This window comes from Sturnus vulgaris, chromosome 11 (genome assembly GCF_052056855.1).
Source record: "Sturnus vulgaris isolate bStuVul1 chromosome 11, bStuVul1.hap1, whole genome shotgun sequence".
NCBI classification, from domain to species: Eukaryota; Metazoa; Chordata; class Aves; order Passeriformes; family Sturnidae; genus Sturnus; species Sturnus vulgaris.
The window spans coordinates 18,852,853-18,874,898 of NC_142253.1; the positions used below are offsets into that span (position 1 = coordinate 18,852,853).

Sequence of the window (22,046 nt, forward strand, 5' to 3'; positions counted from 1 at the left end):
TCTGTTGTTGGCAATGCTTACATTTCTTAGATAATTTCTCCTCTCCTGTGAGTTATTCCCACTGTTCCTTCCTGACAGGCATATCCCTAACATGGCTTTGCACAGCTTTAGGTGAACATCTCTTTTTAAAGAGTATTTCTCATCATTATTTTTGTACTTCTATGCATTATTTAATGCAGCTGAAAGGATGCTGTCAGGTTTATATCCACATTTCAATCCAAGGTGGGATAACCTCACTTATAACCTCTCCTATATCCTCTGCACTATTTTGGGTGAAACACCTCACTGGAAAAAACAATAAAGCAGATAAACCACTGTAATATTAACACAGATTTTCCCCCATTAGATATCTATCTTTCTGCAGAGAATTTATGTCTGAAAGGAATGTGGCTATAATATTTTCCATTAAATTATCATGCTGCTAAATCTTTCTTGGCAAAGGTTGTGGTAAGGTGCAACAGCTCAACTGCTTGCTTGACAGCTTATTCCAGGAATAATGTAGAGAGGAAAAAAAGTTCTACTCATTACTTCAGTAATGAGATGTTGTGGGGGGGGGGGCAAGGTTTTAATCCCTTTTGGTTTGGCAGGCTGCAAACAGGACACCAGATGGGAGATATTTAATAAATAAACTGCAAAGGCTCTGATCCACCTATAGCCAAGTCCTGACTCAGCCTCTTACTGAAATCACTTGGAGCCTGGTCAAGTACAGATAAAGGGCTGATTTCAGTGTTGGATCCCAGCTGAGGATTGCTGCATCCAAACTAGGTTAGGAACCTGCTGCTGGGAGCTGTGGCAGTGCGAGAGGACAAGGCAGCTTTGCCTTGAACTCTCTTCAGTCAAGTCAGCCTGGACTAGTCCATTTCCTGTGCTTCCAGCTCTGCAAAACTGGGTAAGGCTGTTCCAGCACCGGGATGTCTCTGCTCTGCCACTGCCCTCTTGACATACTGCTTTTTCCCTAACACTCTTTCCTTCCCAGAGTTAACTGGAACAGTCATGAGGGGATGGCCTCTCAAAGCCTTTGGTGTCCAGGTACAGCAGAGTGATGTCAAACACACACTGATACAAGATGGGCTGGTTATGAAAGCTCAAGTGGAGGCTCCAAAATCCATTTGATCCAGCCCAGTAGGATTGTCCAGCATAGACAAGGTTTAGTTGTGGAATCTGATCCTCCTCTGCAGTCACAGCTCAGGAGACGCCCTGCCAAAGTAGACAGAATGGCACAAGCATTCAACTGGTGTCATCAGCATCATGGAATGCCTGGGCTCATTGAGTCCAATCATGTTAAATTAATAATTGATATTTTTTATTGCATTTGCAATAAACACTGCATAGAGATTTTCGGTCACTGATTCCTCATTAGTGAAACTCAAATTTTGGAATCACTCGTGTAAGTGGCTGGGAGCAGTGTGAAAAGCATTTGAAGCAAGGGAGGAGCCCGGGCTGCAGATTGACTGCGGCAGATGCCTGAGGCCAGACAGCTGATAACAGCCCCAGCGAGCCCAGCACTCTGGGGACAATCCAGCCACTCCTGACCGGGGCTCCACATTGGCCTGGATAACCCTGGGCACTGCTCAGAAACAGAAGCAGCAGAATGACCAAATCTGCCCCTTTAGTCGAATCTCCCATTTTAGAGGGACACCAGAACTCCATCAACACATAAACGTAACACAAACATGCACATAAACATCTCTGCTGTTCTCATGGCACAGCGCCCCTGGCACTCCAGGTTTTGGAGGCTATCCTAAAATATTTGGGGTGTGTGTGGTGTCAGAGCCATCCTGCAGCAGAGGCCTTTGCAGTGCCAGGCACACCATCAAATGCTGCCGTGATTTTTAACACTGTAGCCGGCTGAACAGCCACAGCATTGGGCTGAGTGCTGAACTGCCCCTGTGACCAAAGGAAATGACACCTGGAAAGTGAACATAGTGTAAAAAAGTTATCCCAAACAGCTGGCACCCAGCAGATTATCCCATAGGTTGTTTGAAAAATAACAGAGCAGCACACGGAGGTTTGCATGTTCTTGCCATGTCACAGAACATGCTTTAAGGATATTTCATTGGGACACTTTCTCAGCACCTCAGCCTGTGCCACACTGGTTATAGGGTATGGCCTCATGGTGACTTCATCTGCACTTTTACCTTCCTGTTCTCATGGGACACCAATGCTGCTCCAGGCACTGAGTGCTGAAGGGCCGCCCTTGTACCATGGAAGGTGAGGCTATTTATTCCACAGGACTTCCTGAATAGCTGATTTCAATCTCTTTAGAGAAAGAGGGATGACTGTGTAGCTGCAGTCCTTAGTTAGCAAAGGAAGTTCTTTTTGCCTGATTGTAAATGTGGATATCTGTGCAACAGTCATGAGCTAACTCATCACTCTCCTATTATTATATACACTAGGTAAGTAATTATTGGAAATCTCATCACCTATTATAACAAATCAAAATGGACTAAGCATCAGGAATCAGTCAGTATGATTGCTTCTCTTCAACCAGACCCATTTTGCCCTAGAAGACTGTATATAGCTAATTTAGCGTAGACACTCACGAGAAAAAGAATGACATTCAGCCAGTTCTCTACCCACAGCTCCAACCACTCCGAGGAAAACAATGCAACAACTTGGGCTGCAGAATGTCATTTGTTGTTTTATTTGGTCTTAAAACGATTTGGCTCTTTGCCCAACACTTCTAGGGGCTGTGTAAGGAAAGATATATTTCTGAAACAACAGATTACCTTCAGCTGGGAAGGCAGTGGAACTCCTCTGAGCACAGCTATTCTCTAATTGCTCCTGGTATTTTTGGGCAGACAGTGGACCTGACATAAAATTGCACTTTCCTTGTGTGCAAGAGGTGCAAAGACTTTGTATTTCCACCTTGCTTTCTGTCTCCTTTGTTTTCTCTAGGAAGTACTGAGCCAGGAACAGATGTCATGCTCCTCACTTTTGTTCTGTAACTGCAAGACTATCCTTTGCCTAAATATCAAAGAGAAACCTGCAAAACAAGAATTACAAGTTTTATGAAGATACAACAAGCCAAACTAATTCTTGAGGCAAGTACACAATCTAAATGCTGTTGAAAGACTCTTTTACTACCTTCTGGGGGAGAATTTCCTCCATTATAATGAAATAGCTAAAAATATCCTGTATTATAAGAACAGTGGAGTTGAATATGAGGCAGTACACTTAGAGAGGATGATTAATTTATGTGTCACCAGCAGTAACACTTCTTGAGTAAAGCATTTTCACTCACTGCTGCATCCTGGTTCCACTTCAACTAAGGGAGTGTCCAGAGGATGATTTGAAGTTCTTTTAGATAAAGAGTTTTGATTTGCTCAGGGCAATTTATCAGCTGTATCAGTCACAAAAACTTTTCATGACAGTAAGTCTACAGGTGCCACCAAGATTAAGCTTGGAGTTTCCTGGGCTCATGGACAGTTCCAGAAGCACAACCAGCAAAACAGAAGAAGTTATTAGAACAGTTTTATTACAAGAGGTTTGTCAGTCTGAAATTCCTATTACAAAGACTCAGAGAGAAGCCAGGTTTTATTAATTCAGAAAAAGTAAAGATTTGATGAAAAAAAAAAATTTTGTTTCTGCAGTCTTTGTGAATCACATTGATCTGTTGGGGTTTTTTCCATGCAGTATAAAAGATGATGATTTATAAATTTTGAGCACTTCCTTAGCTCCACACACTATTTTTCTTCCCTTTATCACCTGAAAACAGCAGTAATTGAAACTAAAAGTGAGACTACTTGTGAACAGGATTGTAATGTATCCAAGGCAACCAAAGGCCATGAAAATTATGCTGGACTAGGACTACTGACACAGAGATTTAAAAAGTAATTAATGGGAAGAAATGCTGTTACTGGGGAAAATGTTATTACGAGTTCAAAGCCCATTGGCAACGCTGATGTTTTACTGAGAGCTTCATTCCCCCTTCAGAGCTCGGGATGGGTTTAGTTCTGTGGAAAATACAGCGCGTTATAAACCACACCACACAGACACGCAAACACAGCACTCAAAACGCAAATAAACCCAAGTCCATCTTAAATGAGCTGCACTTAACAGGGAGGAAAAGACACACGTTGTTACTCATCGTCTAATTAAAGAAACTTAACAGTGCTATAATATTTGATTTACAGCTTGAGGAAAGGTCAATCCAAAGCGTCTCCACGATCTGCCTCACACGTTTCATTCCTGAGCCCGGGGGCTCGGTGGGGGTTTCTTGTACCTGATGAGCAGGAAGGGAAAGACATTTAAACCAAAGGATGACAACTAATTGTGGGTAACGCCGGTGTGTTGTACTTGCTGCACAATCCACGCAGGAGTGCAGTTTGGGGCAATAACTGACCACTAATCCATTTACAAAGTTCCCAGGCAAAAGGGGGAAGATTTATGTAAAACATCTTCAGAACTCTGAACTAAGCGGTAACATTACTTCTGTGCTTCGCCTTAACTCACGAAGGCTGAGAGCAAATTCTGTTCAGCAACTCGAAAAACTTTTTTCCCCGTGCGGTGTGTCGGCTGTCGCCGTGGAAGCCCCGGAGTTGAGCGGAGCCCTCAGCGCTGAGGGAGCCCCGGAGCCCTCACGGCCCCGCGTCCTCCATTTCCTGCGCCGCGGCGGCGCCCGCGCCCTGCCAAGATGGCGGCGGCGCCTGAGGGCCGGCTGAGGGCGGGATGCGGCCCCGGCCCGCTCCCCCCGGGGCCGTTCCAGCCCCGACCCGCACCGCGGGCTGTGCCGAGTGCGGCACGGGCTCCCGGCGGTGTCCGGGCAGGGCGGCGCGGGGAGCGGGACGGGGGCTGGCGGAGGCTGCCGGGGGACGAGGCGGCAGCAAATCCCGGGCAGGTCTCGCTGCGGGCGTGCGGGGTTTCCCCCGGAAGCTTTGGGCTGCCCGGGTCGGCGCGGGAATCTGTAGGGGACAGAGGAATGGGGCTGAGCGCGGCTGCTCGGTACAACATGGAGCCACCGCGCAGAGCGCAGTGGACTAGGCCAGGTCGGGCCGGCCAGCAACAGGCGGGGAATGAGGCGGACAAGGGCTCCGACGCTCCCGCCAGCCGCTCGGGTGCGTGCAGAAACGCGCCGCCGCTGCCGGGGCTGCGCCGTGCCCGGGCTCCACTGTGCACGGCGCGGGCAGCGGTGAGTCACGGCGAAACAGCGCGAACCCAGCGCCGCCATGGCCACCCCGCCCGCCCCCGGCCAGCGCGCGGGAGGCGCGCCCCGCCCACTCTCAGGCCGCCGCGGTTGGGTGTCCCCGTCCGCCGCTCCCATTGGCCCGCCCGCCGCGGCGCTCTGCCCCCATTGGCCGAGGCGGGCTCCGGTGAGCCGTGCGCACAGCGGTGGGGCGGGGTGAGCCGTCGGGCCGTGTGCACACCGCGTGTGGCGCAGGCAGCGGGACCGGCGGGGCCGAGCGAGCGAGCGGAGCTGAGTCGTGCGGGGGCCGCGGCCGCGGGGAACCGGACCGCAGGTACCGCCGGGAGGTCGCGAGGGAACCGCAGGGGAGCGGCCGGGAGTCGTGCGGGGCCCCGAGGTGGCAGCGAGGGCGCTGCGCGGGACGGTGATGGCGCTGGCGCACTCCGGCCTAGCGCGCGGGAAAGTACGGCCGGGCGGGCGCGGGCGCCATTCCCGGCCCTGTGGCGCGCCGGGGAGGCCACGGGGGCCGTTAGAGCCGTGAGGGCCGCAGGCCTGGAGAGGGTGGCGGGCGGCGGCGGGTGAGTCAGGTCTGGGTTCCGGGAGCGCCCAGGGAGCCTGCGCCGCTCGGGGGAGGGAGGCCGGGGCGCTGGGCGAGGGGAGAGCCGCTCCGCTGCGCCCGGGCGCGGCCCGCAGGGGCCTCACTGTCTGTCTCTTAGGCCCGGACGGTGGGGCCGGGGCAGCGCTGCACGTGGCCGCCTGGGCGTGGGGAGGGGGAGCCCGGCCGACCCTCCCGTGAGCCAGCGAGTTTGGGGTAAAGAATGTCCTGTGAGCCTGGAGACTGCGGAGAACGGACTGGAAGTTAATTTTTTCTTCATTAAATTGTTCTTTTTTTCTTTTTTTTAATTTAATTTTTCGTCCCCGCTGAACTCCCGTCGGCGGGGCCGAGCGGGGCTGCAGCCCGCTCACCACGTGGTTCCCCACGTGTGGGGCGCTGCCGGAGACGAGAGGGTCGAGGTGTCGCAACTGCTTGCTCCGACCACAGGCACGGATAGTGGCCTGCTCTAAATCCAAATGTGACCTATAAATGGATAGGAAAAATAGCCTGTGCCATCTGCAGATCGCGGGCTGTGGGGCGGCCTTTTATTTGAGTTCCTGTCGGGTGTAGTTCTCAAGTAACCGCTGTTAGTCATTTAAGAGCCAGCATTGTCACAGCGGCTTATTAAACCTAATAGTGAGTTCTGATTTCCTGTGTGCACTCCATGTGATCCCACTGCCACGCAGCTTTAGGGTTACCTAGTCCGTGTTTCTTTCTTCAGTACAGACTTGCCTAGAAAAGCAATCCTGCATCCGTCCTCAAAGTGAAGAGCTTAAATAAGTTCATTATTTGTGTGATTCGCGACAGTCCTGAGAGTTACAGGTTTAACCTGCCATTTAAACTACCTTTTTTAATGCCTGAGCTGAATGCTATGTTTAAAGCCTCACATGTTATTCGTGGTGTTTAAGTTTAAAATTTCATACAGACAGACATTAAAATTAAAGGGGAAGATGGTCAAATGTGCACATTTTCAATAGCGTTTATTCCTTTCTATATTAAGTAGTATGGATAGGCAGAAAGTACTAGTGAGTCACTCCTCGATGAACTTTTGTTCTCTTTCTTGTTTGTGTCAACAGAGATATCCAAGAATTACTTGTCGAAGTGGAGTCATCATGTCCTTTTGTCCTGGTTTCTGTCCCCTCTTGAGTCTTAGTTAATGTTCAGCAGTCCTGGGTCAGCTTGGCTGTGAAATGTATTGAGAGGTCCCAAATGGAGAGTAGGGATTGCCTTTTCACTTTGGCAGGTTTCCTTGAATTTTCGGACTGATTTCCTTCAGAATTGGAGTATTGTTACCTGCTGGTCAGAATGGTTAAGTTTTTATCTTGTTCTAGTGAGAACAGAAGAGACAGGAGTATCACTAATGTGCTGTAGCAGGTTTTCAGGTTACAATGTGGAAATTACCTGCTAAATACTGGGTGGCTTTGGTGATAGTCATGTATCCTGTGTTCAAGAATTCTTACAACATGTTGCTTGGGAAATAAAACCCCCCCACAGACGGTATGTCTTGTAAAATGAGTAATGCTTTGACTTCTCTTTTGAAACTAAATGCTAGATTATGATTAGCCATTTTCTGCCTCTTGAGTGCTCCAGAGGACAGCAGAGCTGTACTTCCTGTCACGTTGGGGGTTTCATCATGCTCAGCTCTGGCTTGTCCAATTCAGGTGTGGTGCTGTGGGTTGGTCACAGCAGCATGGGAAGGTTTTTTCCCAACGCCTGCCTCTGGTGGAGCAGCCTTGCTGAAGGGCTTTGCTGTGCTGCCTTAAGCAGAGGCTTTTATTTGTTCTGTCCTTGGATTGAAGGAGTGAAGTCCTGGTTTATATCGGCTGCAAGTGCTGTTTGTAGGTCAGAAGAAGCACTGAAGTGAAGAGACTTGCCCCTGTTCTGTTGGGCTGTTGGATCCTAAGGACCTGCCGCTATCCAGAAGAATCCTGAGTAATCTCAGAGGTGAAGTTCAGCTTCCTTTTTACTATGTGGAGCCCACATTAGTTGTTAAAACAGCTGCTTCTTTGGAGGGCATCTAGGCTAAAAGCCGTGTAAAATGAGCAGTGTTACAGTGGAGCTTTGTGGCAGTTTTTATATCATCAGGTCTAGAAGGGCTACTAAAACAGATCTGAATATTGCTGAATCTTATGCATGAAGGCTGAAGATTAATAGCGCCTCTCTTGTTCTAAGAGTCTTGAATATATTTTAACTGCAAAGCCACAAAGACACAGTCTTCCCCTTCAGAGTATGAGACAGGAAACTTCTTGTGTCAGAGGTGTCTCCTACAACTAAGAGAATCACCAAGAAACTCCCTCTTTGAAGTTTGGTGCTCAAGTTGCACTCAGAAACTTCACATGTGACCTAGGAAAGTGCTGTGGTGGCACAGGGATCTCTGTCATCAGTCCCTGCTGTTCAGCAGTATGGCCATCACACAGAACAAGGTCTAAAATTCATTTTTAAATTGTTTCAGCTTCCAGCTGCAGTTACAGAGGTCTGTAGGAGCATTTAGGTAAATGACTGTCTTCTTCCTTTTCTAGAAAGGTAAGGTTTGAGGTGAAAAAGCACAACTAAACTTGAGTTTCTGGACAAGTTTGGGAGCTAATCCAGGAGGCAGTAGTTTGCTGTATCTTGCAGAATTTGACTTGTCTCAGAAATGCTAGATGAGGCCATAGTTGTAATTTGTTTTCCATTACTACTTTTCCTGCCCTGGTGAGGTAAAATTGTGTTTCTGGTATGTAGGGAGGGAAGGGACGATGACACATGGACAGACAGGACAGGCTGCTTTGTGTAACACATCTGAGCTGTGGAAAACACTGATAGCTGTGACTGAAAACTGTCCAAGAAGACTTAGGTAGCTTTCTTGCAGAAGGCTTACTTAAGGTGGCCTTGATAGATAAAAGGAACTGCTGGAAACTTGCCTGTGATGACAAAATGGAGGAGTATTGACTAACAGAGCAGTGTTTGAACTCGGGTGGTTTTTACTGTGCTCATTTTTTTCTCTTGCAAGTAACTGAAAACTGTAATGGTGTCCAGAGTGCTTGGAGACTCTCCATTTAAGGACTTGTCTTCTGAACCAGCCTTTTCTGGATGTTGCTTCTTGAAGGTGGCTGTTTGCTTTCTCTGAAAACTGAATCCTTACAGTTCACACTGCTGGGAAATTCTGTCCTTTGTTAGGATGTAGGCAAGTAAAACCACTGGCAGCTGTAGCCACCCTTTGCAGTTCCAGATCCTTTACGGGAAGGATGCAGAAGTTTAACGTGGAAATACTGGTGAAGAGAAAAAGAAGCTTCAGGCAAACTCTGTTTGGATGTGTTTAAGGTATCTGAGGATGTAGCAGCATGCTTTGTGATCACGTTTGTATGGCAGCTGTAACCTTCCACTGCTTTGAGCTTGGTAGGGGAACAGGGGCCTCTGAAGATAGAAGTTTTTAAATTAATCTCAGTCTAGAAGGATCCTTGCACAGAGATTGGTGTTTGACTTTAGATTTCTGCTTCAGTTTGTGTAATCTTTACCACTTTGTATAGCAGAGGAAGAGAAACTTCCTCTGCTATACAGAGGTTTTCCTTTTGAAGGGCAGTTAAAAAGGAAAGAACTCTGAATCAGATTTAAAACTTCTTTTTTGACATTCCTTTGGGGCAGTGAGGAGTGAGCTTTTGTCCCTCGTGCAGCTCCTGACCCAGACTGGCAGAAGGACAGACTTGCTGTAGATTGCCATTAATCTTTGTATAAAAGCTCCCCCACTGTGTATCTGAAGCATATATACATATTTAAAATTCAGAGACCCCATCTTGCAAACGAAAAGCAGCATCCACTCTGGTGCCTGAGCCCAGCTCCTGCAGTTGGCTGTGCCTGTGTTTTTCCTGTTTTGCAGTGTCAACGCGGTTGCTATGAACACAGGCATAAACAATGGCACAGTGAGTGCCAGCTGCTGCCAGCAGAGCAAGCACTGCTCAGCCCTGGTGTCCTCAGAAGAAATCTTGAACACTGAAAGGAAGCAGAGAAGACCGACCCAGTTACATGAAATCAAGTCAATCTCTTTAAGTGCTCCAACCACCAGTTGTTTTAATTTTGTTTAGCTGTGTCTAAAGTCTTGTTGCAGCTGTTCACTCCAGAACCTCATTTTTGAGGGCAAAAACCATCATCTGGTCCCGCTGGAAGTTAGCTGTGAGGTTACAGAGCTAACGCGCTAGAGTATGTACCTCTTGTATTTTAAATTCTCAGCCATCTCCTGTGGTTGGAATAACCACTTCTGTGCAGAAGAGAAAAGAACTGTTTTGAGGGAGGAGTGGATAAAAAGCCACAGTAAATTTATGAAACGTTAAGGCACTTTACAAATTCCTAAATAACAATTCACTTTTAGATGCACGTTCTGTATTTAAGAGCTAAATGTCAGGATGCTAATTCTGGTTCCTTCTGGAGGTCATGTGTTCTACTGCTCCTGTAGTGGCTTTCTTCAAGACTCAACTTGTGGGATGTTCCTGTAATCTGGGATGCTGGAGGTCTGGGAGGAGGGGAATCATTCTGTGACACGAATAAACTGCAGGGTTACAGGAGGATTACCTTGAAGGGGGGATCAGGTAAACTGCCAAACATGCCAGATAATGATTCTACTTCTGTTGGGTAGAGAATAACAAATTGGGAGAGAGTATGTGAGGTAATTAAATATCAGGAGACTTGATCAAAACAAAGCTTGACATGCATATTTTTAGACCGGTGTACTTTAAACTTGTCTTCAGGCACGCTTTAAAAAAGACTGCAGTTTAATTGTGTAACTTTCTCATTCTTCTCTCTCTGGTTCTGGAAGTGTTGTGTGAGTGTGCTGCAGCTCGGGGGGTGTGGCAGTGTGAGCACAGAGTGGTGACTGTGCAGGCTGGCTCTGCTCATGCAGGACTGACCTGCCTTCCCAGTATGGGCAAAGCGGGGATTGTGCAGTTGGACATTCTTATGCTTCCAGAGCATTCTAAGGATGTTTTTCCCAGTTAGCCTTCGATGTAGTTGGCAAGTGTCTGCTTTCTTAACATATTAAATCATTTCTTTCATGTGTACCTGGATGGAATATGCATCCTGAGCTATAGGTTAATTACAAAGTATAGTTTTGCTTTTCAGAGTTAAACTGCTGTTCAGATCATAAAAGACCTAAAGTCTTCAAATGTTAAGCTAAAGGGCTTTTCAGTGCTTCAGGTTTAATACATAGAACGTCTTCTTACACTTCAGTCAGCAGAGGTAGTAGCTGCCAGGCAGATCATTCAAGAGAAAATGTAACGACTACAAGGCGGAAATAACTTGTAGAGATTAAGTAACTGGCTTTTGAGTTTAACTCTCAGCAGTAAGGAAGGAGGTGCTTTACTGAAAGGGATAATGGCATTAAGGCTGCTACTACAATAATTAAAGGGATTTCCCTCTCTTTTTCCCTCTGCCTGAACATTTGTAAGTTCTTGAAGTAAAGAGTGGCTACAAAATAATTAGAGGGAAAGTTACATGGCACACTGTCTGTTCAAAGCAAAGTGGAGGCAAACTTTTATCCCCTGCAGTGGTTTGTGTGGTCATGATCAGGCACTGTACAAGAAAGTATTGACTTAACTGGAAGCCCTTTGTGGTTTCCATTGCTGTTGCTGAGAGGCTGGGAGACTCTCTCATTTTAATGTAGCCTTTGGCTGGGGGAGCAGAAAGTGCTCAGAAATGTCTTTTTTGTTCAGACAGGTGATCTGCAGCCATGAGCAGCAACGAGTGCTTCAAGTGTGGCCGTACTGGCCACTGGGCCCGGGAGTGCCCCACTGGGATGGGCCGTGGCCGTGGGATGAGGAGCCGTGGCAGAGGTGAGTGGTGGCTGTGCTCTTCTGTTTGTTTGGACAGCACACCACCAGCTGGCTGCTGTGTGTAGTGAGTAAAACAGGCTCTGGCAGGCCCGAGTGAAGAAGCTGAGACTCAAATTGGTGATAAGAACCAGGGAAATTCACCTCTACCTGAGTTTGGCCAGGGGCTCTAAGAGTGAAGCCAACTTGTAAATTCAGTTAGTGATTGATTATTAAAAGTATTCTGAATTCAATAGTTATGCCTGTTTTTTTCTTTTACCCATTTCAAGCAGGCTTCCAGTTCATGTCTTCGTCTCTGCCGGATATCTGTTACCGCTGTGGTGAGTCTGGCCATCTTGCCAAGGACTGTGACCTTCAGGAGGATGGTAAGTATCACTAAATATTCCATCTCCTCAGTGCCACAGGCAGAGCTCTGTGGCTGAAGAGAGGGTGCTGGGGTTCCCTGGGAACAAGCTATGTGTGTGCCCTGTTGACAGCATGCTGCCCCTCACACTACCAAGGTTTTATAGTCTTGTTTGGTATGTTTTTCTTATTGTGGAAGCCTGCTATAACTGCGGTAGAGGTGGCCACATTGCGAAGGACTGCAAGGAGCCCAAGAGGGAGAGGGAGCAGTGCTGCTACAACTGTGGCAAGCCCGGCCACCTGGCCCGCGACTGCGACCACGCAGACGAGCAGAAGTGCTATTCTTGTGGAGAGTTTGGGCACATTCAAAAAGACTGCACCAAAGTGAAATGCTATAGGTAAGGACTGGCAGGAGGCAGCTGCCAGATGCACCTCGTGCTGGGTGCATTCTGTGTCTGGTTTTGATTAGGAAATACAGTTTGTTTGAACGCTTACCCACTGTTGTTCAAAACTAAGGCTTAAACACTTACTAGCAGGGTGGAGTACAAATTCTATGGTGTATCTCTAGAGGGCCACCCAAACCAGGTATTCAATCCTTTGAGCTCTAGAGAAAGGGTCGTGTCCTTTTGAAGAAGGTAGCAGGAGGTACTTGGCTGTAGCACAGAGCTGGGTACCCTGTGCCTTGTGCCAGAGCTAACAAACCCCAGCTGTACAGCCCAGCTGACTGGCACAGCCAGCCCCTGCAGGAGCACACTGAAGATGCTTTGGTTATGGGAACAGTGAATAGAAGTGGGTGTTAATTTGGTTTGAAATGCCATCTTCAGAGTGTTGTCTGGTTTTGGAATGCAGGCATATACCAGAAACAGCACGTTCCTGAGAGCAGTATTTACCCCCACCAACATTCCCTTCTGTGGAGGAAGGAGAGAGAACATGGTTGTTTGAGTTAAAACTGATTATTCTCAAAACAAGGCTAAACTGCAAGCCATAAACATTGGGAACAGGCAAAACCCCAGACACAATTTGGAAAAGGCCCTGCAAACACACAAAGGTGACATCCCGTGATTCTGGCATATCCATTGCTTTATGTGAGTTGATCATTTGGGAGCAGTTCATGGCTCTGCTGAAGACAAACTTGCTTCACATCAGAGAATTCTGGAACAGAAACCTTGAATGCAGAACTAGGGTTGCACGAAACTGAAGTAGACAGTGTCCTGGACAGAGTAGAATTGCTGCTGTGAGTGTTGTGGCTGTTCTGACACAAGCTTTGCTTTTGCAGGTGTGGTGAAACTGGCCATGTAGCCATCAACTGCAGCAAGACCAGCGAAGTCAACTGCTACCGCTGCGGCGAGTCAGGGCACCTTGCACGGGAATGCACAATTGAAGCTACAGCCTAATTATTTTCCTTTGTCGCCCCTCCTTTTTCTGATTGATGGTTGTATTATTTTTCTCTGAATCCTCTTCACTGGCCAAAGGTTGGCAGATAGAGGCTACTCCCAGGCCAGTGAGCTTTACTTGCCGTGTTAAAGGAGGAAAGGGGTGGAAAAATCAACTTTCTGCATTTAACTACAAAAATGTTTATGTTTAGTTTGGTAGAGGTGTTATGTATAATGCTTTGTTAAAGAACCCCCTTTCCGTGCCACTGGTGAATAGGGATTGATGAGTGGGAAGAGTTGAGTCAGACCAGCAAAAACCCTCTCTGGGTTACAGGGAAGTGATCCTATGCAGGAGGAAAGAAATTCTGGAAGTGTCTAAACTTCCTCATAACTTTTATTTTATTACAATGGCCTTGGATTGTCTGACCTCAGTAGCTGTTAACACCAAGTGATATCTGCATCAGGCCCTACCTAGAGCATATAGCTGAGTGGGAGTAAACAAACAAGATGCACATGCCTGTTAATGGCCATGAGAGAGAGAGAGAGAGAAATCTGAAATAAATCTAAAAGTAACAGTAATTCAGTCAGTGAATGTTAATGTTGGAGATACAGAACGCAATGGGAAGCTTTTGAATAAATATCTCAAAGTCAATCTGAAACCCAGACATCAGTGCTCATAGCATAAACAATTTGGAGCTATTCAGGAGTTGCAAATAAATGCATTTTCACAGAAATCAAGATGTTATTTTTGTATACTATATCACTTAGACAACTGAGTTTCATTTGCTTGTAATCGGTTTTTAAAGTAAGATGGTAAGAGCAATTGAAGTCCTAGAACATAGAAAATGTAATTTTAAACTATCAATAAAGCTGGAGGAGGAAGGGGAGTTTGGCTAAAGTTCCTTTTGTTTATTTTTGGTTTTCCTGTACACAGTGCAAAACAACATATTAAAAGGGGTATGTGGAGGTTCAGCTTGGCCTTTTCTTTTGTACTGTCTCATGTTAAAATCCTGTCTGCACATGTTTATGGGGGTGGGGTCTGGGTGCTGGGCTGATGACATCTGTGCTGATGCAGTTCAGCCATTAAAGGAGGAGGCTGCTGGAGGTGCAGGGAGTTCAAAACTCTTGAGTAGGTCGGTTCTGTCCAGTGGTATTTGAGCTTTCACAGTGACACTAAGAACTGAAAGCATCTGCATTTACCCTTGTGCTTTGGGGGTTGTGTTTTATTGGTTCACTGGGGGTCCGTGGCCAGCTGAGAAAAGAGCTGGCAAACACTGGGTCTTCACATCCACTCAATAGTCTTGGTGTGCAGGAGCTCTTGGTTGGCCAGTGCTTCACCCGAAGGCAGGACTGGAGGAGGGGTGTCCTGGTGTGAAGATTGGGTTTGCCTGGAGTGCCCCCGAGCTGCTGGCTGTGCTCAAGCTCTGGTAGATGCTGTGCAGTCTGCAGTTAGGGGCAGGGGTGGTGTGCTGGGCTGGGCTTGAGTTTGAATTGTCACTAAAGGTTTTCCTTTCCAGTCCCAAGGGCTGTGCAGGCTGTGGCAGTGATGTCTGTCCCTGCAGGGAGAAGTTCCAGACTGGCACTCTGCAGCTGTGCTGGAGACAACTGAGCTGGCACTTGTGTATCTGTTATCATCACCAGTTACTGTCAGGGTTACAGTGCCGTTAATTTTGGAAGCAAGGGTGAAATGTGTGCGTTCTCCTGGGGTAGTGCACATACACAGCACATGGTGATTCAGCCTGGTAGGTTGGGACAAATTAAAGTTCCTTAGTTAAACAGCAGTAGAGTTTGGACCTCTCTGATTACAAAGACCTGAAAAGTCTCTGGGACTTAAATGATGACTACAAAGTGGTGGGTTTTTTCCTAAAAATCTATATTTTTAAACAAAGAAAACAAGATTTAAAAGCTGAGGAAACCAGGCTGTAAGTTCCCGAAGGAGAAAATTACTTCAAAAGGAGACGTCTCTTCCTTGGTCATCTTTCTGTGAGAACATTGGTGCTGCTGTTCAGAGTCAGCTTTTCCCAAGTGAACAGGGGCAGTGGCGATTTCATACATGGCGGGACATAGGAAAAATCAATTCCTTGTATGTTTCATATTGAACCACTAATGAAGTGGTTACAGAAGAGGACTGTTCATTGGGAATTGAGTGACGGGGCAAGGGGGAACGGATACACATTGAATTTAGATCAGATATTAGAAGGAGCTGCTTTGCTTGTGAGGGTGGGCAGGCCCTGGCACAGGGTGCCTAGAGCAGCTGTGGCTGTCCCTGGATCCCTGGCAGTGTCCCAGGTCAGGCTGGGCATTGGGGCTGGGAGCAGCGTGTGACAGCGGGACGTGTCGGTGCCACGGCAGGGGTGGCACTGCAGGGTCCCCACGGTCCCTTCGCACCCCAACCCCTGCCCGTCCCCCAGCGGGCCCCGCCCACTCCAGCCGCGCGCATGCGCGGCACGCGGGTCACCCAATCGGCGCGAGTGGGGCGCGCAGGCGCGCTGGGGAGCGGGGCCGCGTTCACTTCCGGGGCTGGGAGCGGTGGCGTGCGCGGCGGGACAGAGCGGCTGAGGGACTGAGGAGAACAGCGGCACCATGGTGAGTGAGGGGCTGAGGGGCACAGCGGCACCATGGTGAGTGGGGGGCTGAGGGGCACAGCGGGACCATGGTGAGTGAGGGGCTGAGGGGCACAGCGGCACCATGGTGAGTGGGGGGCTGAGGGGCACAGCGGCACCATGGTGAGTGAGGGGCTGAGGGGCACAGCGGCGCCATGGTGAGTGAGGGGCTGAGGGGCACAGCGGGACCATGGTGAGTGAGGGACTGAGGGACCATGACGAGTGAGGGGCTGAGGGGCACAGCGGCACCATGGTGAGTGAGGGGCTGAGGAGAGCAGCGGGACCATGGTGAGGGTGGGAATGAGGGGCCGCTCGGCACTTGTTGTCCCCTGGTGCCGCTGCCTGGCGAGCGGCTCGGAGCGGATTGGCGGCTGGGGTTGAGGAGCGCGGCAGGGCCAGCGGTGACCGGGGCCTCTCTCTTTGTGTCTTGCAGGCTCGAAACGCGGAGAAGGCCATGTGAGTGTGGCGGGGACACCGAGCACTGCAGTGGGGACACCGCTCAGGGCCTGGGCCCCCTCGGCTGAGGCTGCGGCCAGACCTGGTCTCACACATCCACGGTCGCTGGCCCTGGCTATACCTGATGTCACACATCTGTGCCTGCATGTCCCATAGAACTCGCTGTTCAGTCTCTTTTAAAGCACTGACAGTTTAATGATGCTTCTGGGTACTCAGTTGTACATGTGCTGGCCCAGAGGCAGTGAGAGTTGGAGGGCACCTGCACACATGTACCTGGTGCTCTGGAGCTCCTGTGGCTGTGCTGGATGGTTCTGTGCAGGAGAGACCCTGCAGCAGTGTACTTGTCCCCCTGCAGGCTGGAGGATAAGTACCCTGAAATGTGTTAGAAATGACCCTTGTGGTTTTAGGGAGTTCCCATATTGGGAACAGAGGTGCCAGGCCAGATAGGAGGAATCAGTCAGCATTACTTTACTTGAGAATAAACCACTGAGGATTTCTAGTGTTGAGAAGTGGTTAGGTGGAAGAGCTGGAGGTGGTCAGTGACTGTGTTCAGGCCTTTGTTTTTGTTATTAAGTCCGTAATAAACATCCAGACTTGTTCCTGTTGGAATGTGGATTCGTGAAAGTAATTTTGCTTTCTTCTCTGTAGGACGGCCTTGGCAAGATTTCGGCAAGCCCAGCTTGAGGAAGGCAAAGTCAAGGTGAGATGTAAAAGCCCTGGAGGTTTGGTAGCTGAAGTCAGGGAGGAAGGCAGGCCTTGTTCAGAGCCCAGGTGTCCTGTGCTTGACTCCAGTTAGAAGGAAAATGTTTCAGCTGACTCTATTTCACACTCAGCCAGGAAAATTCTCCACTACAGTTTCTCCAAACCTTTTTTACTTTTCTGTTTCATATGCATATTATGCAGAGGTAATTTTTAGTAAAAGGTAGAGCCTTTTAATAAAAGGTAAAGTTTTGGGGAAAGGGACAAAATAACTGCACATAAAACCCTAGAAGCAAGATGATGCATTAGTTTGTGTAAGCAAGCTGATGGAATGTGAAGAAGGTACTCTGTATAAACTGGAAAAAATTAAATTATTTAGTCGTAGCAGTTGAGGAAAGCTTAACCTTAAGGAGGTGGTATGTGCTGGAAATGGTAAAACTGTCCTGAATGGAACATTTGTTGTATTGGAGAGGATTTTGGGATATTTTGAAAAAAACAGGTGAGAGATTTTGGTTTGGATAAAGTGGATTTAAGTAGAACTTTATAGTCTGTGATAGTTTAATTTGTCAGTGATGTAAATCATTATTGTTCTCCACTTCCTAACGCCACTCCACACACTTTCCACTCCATGGGAGCAGAAGGCCCTGGAGCTTGGTAGCATAGCTTGGCGTTAGTGGAGCAGTAAAGGCTGTGTGAAATGCTGTGTGTCAGTGCTCAGCTGAATTTGATGTGTGTGGTTTTCTGTCTAACAGGAGCGAAGGCCTTTCCTTGCATCAGAGTGTAATGAGCTGCCCAAAGCTGAGAAATGGAGGAGACAGGTAATGTCAACCTGTGGATTTTCTAATTCTGTAGGAGGTAGAACTTTACACTTCCTTTCTCGATAGCCTGCTTACAAAGGGTTTTCTACACTTGTCAGTATCCTGACAGTTAAATCACAGAACATTTTCTAAGACTATATAGCTCAGTGTTCAAAGTAGCTCCTATCATGTATGGTTGCCCCAGGGCCATGTCCAGCTGAGTCTTTAACATCTTCAGGGATTGAGATTCCAGGTGTCTATGGCTGCTGTTCCAGTGTTTGATTATCTTCCTAATGATTTCTCTCCCCTCAAATTTAATCCGAATTTCTTCAGTTTCAACTTGTATTTTATTGCTACTTGTCCTATTGCCATGCACTTCTCAAACAATCTGGCTCTGTCTTCTCTATTCCCCCCACTGATGTAGAAATGAATTTCTGTGTTCTTATTTGACTAGATCATTGGGGAGATTTCCAAGAAAGTGGCACAGATCCAAAATGGTAAGATTTTTCTAACTGTGTTTTATTTTTTTGAGTATCCAGTCATAAGCAGTTAAAGTAAAAATCCCATTTCATGTGAACTACGCTGTTTCCATTGCATAAATTCTGCAATTCCTCTGGTGTTTCTGTGAGCTGCCTGATTTGTTGTTTTTTTTTTTTTCTCTTTAACAGCTGGATTGGGTGAATTCAGAATTCGGGACCTGAATGATGAAATAAACAAACTTCTGAGGGAGAAAGGACACTGGGAGTACAGAATAAAGGAGCTGGGAGGTCCTGATTATGCTGTAAGTGTTAAGAATGTGTTGTACTACGTGGTTCTGCTTACAAGTGAAGGGATTTCTGAGAAAAATATGTAACATTTAGTTACCCAGGGATGGCTTGGCCAGTGTTATTTTTATTCAGCCCCTAAAATGTCTGGCTGTGTTTGGAGAAAGTTTTAAACTATGAACTCTGTTTATTTTCCAGAGGATTGGCCCAAAAATGTTAGATCATGAAGGGAAAGAAGTTCCAGGAAACAGAGGCTACAAGTACTTTGGGGCTGCAAAGGACTTGCCAGGAGTTAGGGAACTTTTTGAAAAGGAACGTAAGTAAAACGCAGTTCTTCCCAGACATGAATCTGTGTAGGAGAATATCTTGAATAAAATGCTGTTGTTGTTTGTGGGGAGTGCTGGTAACAGCATTTCTGAATGTCTTAGGTCAGCTCAGTGAAACACTGAGCACAGGTAATTTATTAAATGCTAAGAGCACTTTTGGCTGTTTGCAGTTAAGGAAATGTAGAAAGGAGTAAACTGGTTTCTGCTGGGAATTCCAAATGGTAAGGACTGATGTGCTATAGAAACTTTCCATATAACAGGCAAATTTTATTGAGAAGTTGTAAATAGTACTGAGTTCAGGACTAGAAAAAGGGAGGGTTGGGTTGACCATAATTTTAGAAGCAGGAATGAGTTTTCATAATGAAAAACTGGATGTAAGGGGATGAAAATTTGTCATGGAGTGAGTGGGGATTGCTTGGGCCTGAAAGTGAAGCAAAGACAAATGATGGGAAGTGCTCCAGGATGTGGGGGAAGCATTGGGTCACGTACTGGTTTGTGCAGCCCAGTGCTCCCAGTGCTGGCAGCAGCTCCATCATGCTGAGTGTTGGCTGGCGTGAGGCAGCGGGGTGCTGTGAGGCTGGGGACAAGCTGGGGACACTCAGCAGGTGATGGAGGTGACCTGTTGGGTGACAGTGATGTTCTTGCAGCCCTGCCACCCCCACGGAAGACTCGGGCTGAGCTCATGAAGGACATCGACGCTGAGTACTACGGCTACAGGGATGAAGATGATGGGATTCTGGAGCCCCTGGAGCAGGAACATGAGAAGAAAGGTATGTGAGACCTGCACAGAGCAGCCCAGGAAGGGCTCATGATGGACTCTGAAGTTAAAGCACCTTTTATTTCTGATGGAGAGGATTTAGGCAAGAAGTTTAAGTCCATTGGAAAAGCTCTGGCAATAAGACCATGCTGCTCTGACTGGCTCTCAGCCACACTTGACATTTTCCTTTGCTCCCCAGTTATAGCAGAGGCAGTGGAAAAATGGAAGATGGAGAGAGAAGCACGACTGGCAAGAGGTGAGGAGGAGGAGGAAGAAAACATCTATGCTGTCCACGAGGAAGAGGTAAGGGATGGCTCAGGTGATGTGACTTTTCATGTGTCTTCTCCCTTCTTGTTACTCTGCAAAGGACCTGTCTGCTGCTGCCCTGCCCCTCTCCCCACCTGACCCACTACTCAGCTTAGTAAGAATCAGTAGCAGGAGAGTTCTCTTGGCCCAAGTTCAGGGAGTACTGGAGGCTGACAGGTGAGGACAGACGTTTCACTGGCGTGAGAAACACCATGCTGTGATTGAAGTGGCACTGTTTTTGTCAAAAAATAATGTAACACTGCCACTGTGTGAAAACCCAAGGGGTGCAGGGCCTTGTTTACCCTTGTATCATGATGCAGCAGGGCGCTGCTGCTGCTGCTGTCACTGCTGTGAAATGGTTCTTGTTTCTTCTCCCTGCTCCCAGTGAGATCTGGAGAAGGGTACTGGAAACAAGTTCTCATTTCCCAGTCTGTTTCTAAGTGGATTAAGCACAAGAATAAAAAGGAGGAATCCATCAGGTGGATCTGGTGGCTCCTCCAGTACCTGTTTTATTTGTATTATCCCATGGTTCATGAGCCCAGCTCTTAGGTGTGGGACCAGAGCAGTACAGAGCTGTACAGGGAAGTGGTACCTGTATTTTTAAAGCACTTGCTGTCTACTTGCTTAGCTGGCTCCTCCTCTGTTCACAGCTTTTCTGTGGCACCCAGAGTTATGGAAGGGGAGGAAATACAACTTTACATTCATGCCCATGGCACAGCAGAGCAAAGGCCATATAAAAAATGGAAGCATTAATGCTGAAAATGTTAAGGAGCAGGATCTGCATGTGATCCTTGTGTTCCTTTTGTGCTGGGTCCTCTTCACTCATTCTGTGTTTGTAGTGATTTGTTCCTTCTGGCAGAGCAAGTGAAAAAGGTTTTTTAGTGACCTCTATAGAAAATAAACTTGATGTGATTTTTTTCACTGTTTAGTCTGACGAGGAAGGCAGCAAGGAGAGAGAAGGTGAAGACGGGCAACAGAAATTTATTGCACACGTTCCAGTGCCAACTCAACAGGAGGTAAGGCATAACAGCACTCAGCTGCAGAGGTGCACACTGGCTTTTGCAAGACATCTTAATTTACATCAGGTCATCAGTAAAAGTGCCCTAAATTTGTAATTTCTGTGACTTAACTCTGCAGTGTTTAGTCTTCTTGCAAATGCTTACAGCCCTTTTCACCTGAGAATTTCCAAAACCTTCCAATTCCATAAATTGGCAAGTGTTGTGGTATAGCTGAGCATCTGAGGTTTCAGCATCTCAGCTGAGCTGAATCCATCTTATTTTTATCTCTGCAGATCGAGGAAGCTCTTGTACGGAGAAAGAAGATGGAGCTGCTCCAGAAGTACGCCAGTGAAACCCTCCTGGCACAGAGCGAGGAGGCAAAGACACTTCTAGGATTGTAACACTGCACCAGTGTCCTGGGTTGTGTGTAATCCCTCTGAAAGCAACACGTTCCCAAGTTCTGGTAGCAGTGAGTTTTAGCTCTGAAAGTTCCTCTGGATGTGGAGCAAACTGCAGGAGTTCCAGTGTGGTGTGCAGGAGAACCATCATTCTGGTTTCTCCTCTAGGATGACTTGTACTCCAGTGCTGGAAAAGGTCAAACCTTGGTGAGCTTGTCTCTGCATCTAACAGCTGTCTTCAGTGCTTTCAGTTTGGGAAGGGGTCTGTGCTGTGGGGCCTCTTACAGCTAGAGCCACACCTAAATCTGGAATTGTTCCTGCCATCCTGTCTGCTGTGTCCTGACTGTAAGGGTGCACATGTTCTCATGCTGGGTTTTGTTGAGCTGAGAAGTAACTTACACTATTACACCTGCTCAGTTTACCAGAATAACCTGGAACCTGTCTAGAGATGGCTTGAAGGCAGATCTTGTGACTTTGGAGGAGATTTGATCAGTGTCTAAAACCTGTTACCCTTTTTTTGTGGTTTGTAACTGTGCCTGGATGAACTGCTTAAATGCTGGATATTCCAGCAGCTACTGTAAAAAGCTTTGCAATACCTTGTTCAAATATTTTTATTAAAACTTATTTACAAGTTGATGTCTGTTTTATTCTAGCTCAAAGGATTGTGATGATTCCCTAATGGTAGCCAAAGACTGGGATTGTAGACAGCCAT

General features: G+C 47.4%; 2 protein-coding genes across 8 annotated transcripts; both read left to right on the plus strand.

Moving 5' to 3' along the window:
* The first annotated feature begins 5,318 nt into the window (after positions 1-5,318).
* Positions 5,319-14,202, plus strand: CNBP (CCHC-type zinc finger nucleic acid binding protein). 6 transcript variants are annotated; one of them, XM_014869781.2, is made up of 5 exons: positions 5,319-5,459; positions 11,399-11,518; positions 11,785-11,880; positions 12,057-12,255; positions 13,134-14,202. In XM_014869781.2, exons 2-5 carry the CDS (start codon positions 11,416-11,418, stop codon positions 13,249-13,251), a joined length of 516 nt encoding a protein of 171 aa, XP_014725267.1. In that variant the 5' UTR covers positions 5,319-5,459; positions 11,399-11,415; the 3' UTR covers positions 13,252-14,202. The 6 variants fall into 6 exon arrangements, with proteins under 6 accessions (XP_014725267.1, XP_088027831.1, XP_014725269.1 ...); XM_088171705.1 differs by having other exon boundaries at positions 11,785-11,879; positions 12,053-12,255; XM_014869783.2 differs by having other exon boundaries at positions 11,788-11,880.
* ISY1 (ISY1 spliceosome associated protein) lies at positions 13,838-21,965 on the plus strand. Of its 2 annotated transcripts, none has more exons than XM_088171703.1 (11): positions 13,838-15,816; positions 16,267-16,289; positions 16,938-16,989; positions 17,741-17,806; positions 18,240-18,282; positions 18,454-18,566; positions 18,748-18,865; positions 19,523-19,645; positions 19,832-19,935; positions 20,868-20,954; positions 21,230-21,965. In XM_088171703.1, exons 1-11 carry the CDS (start codon positions 15,814-15,816, stop codon positions 21,335-21,337), a joined length of 840 nt encoding a protein of 279 aa, XP_088027829.1. In that variant the 5' UTR covers positions 13,838-15,813; the 3' UTR covers positions 21,338-21,965. The 2 variants fall into 2 exon arrangements, with proteins under 2 accessions (XP_088027829.1, XP_088027830.1); XM_088171704.1 differs by lacking the exon at positions 13,838-15,816 and adding an exon at positions 16,021-16,086.
* The last annotated feature ends 81 nt before the right edge of the window (positions 21,966-22,046 follow it).

Bases quoted from the DNA above. Each gene is read 5' to 3' on its own strand.
- CNBP (XM_088171705.1), top strand. From the start codon at position 11,416: ATGAGCAGCAACGAGTGCTTCAAGTGTGGCCGTACTGGCCACTGGGCC. The intron at 11,519-11,784 runs GTGAGTGGTGGC...ACCCATTTCAAG, and splicing joins GATGAGGAGCCGTGGCAGAG to CAGGCTTCCAGTTCATGTCT. The intron at 12,256-13,133 runs GTAAGGACTGGC...TTGCTTTTGCAG, and splicing joins ACCAAAGTGAAATGCTATAG to GTGTGGTGAAACTGGCCATG.
- ISY1 (XM_088171703.1), top strand. The intron at 18,567-18,747 runs GTAAGTGTTAAG...TTTATTTTCCAG, and splicing joins TGGGAGGTCCTGATTATGCT to AGGATTGGCCCAAAAATGTT. The intron at 18,866-19,522 runs GTAAGTAAAACG...ATGTTCTTGCAG, and splicing joins GGAACTTTTTGAAAAGGAAC to CCCTGCCACCCCCACGGAAG.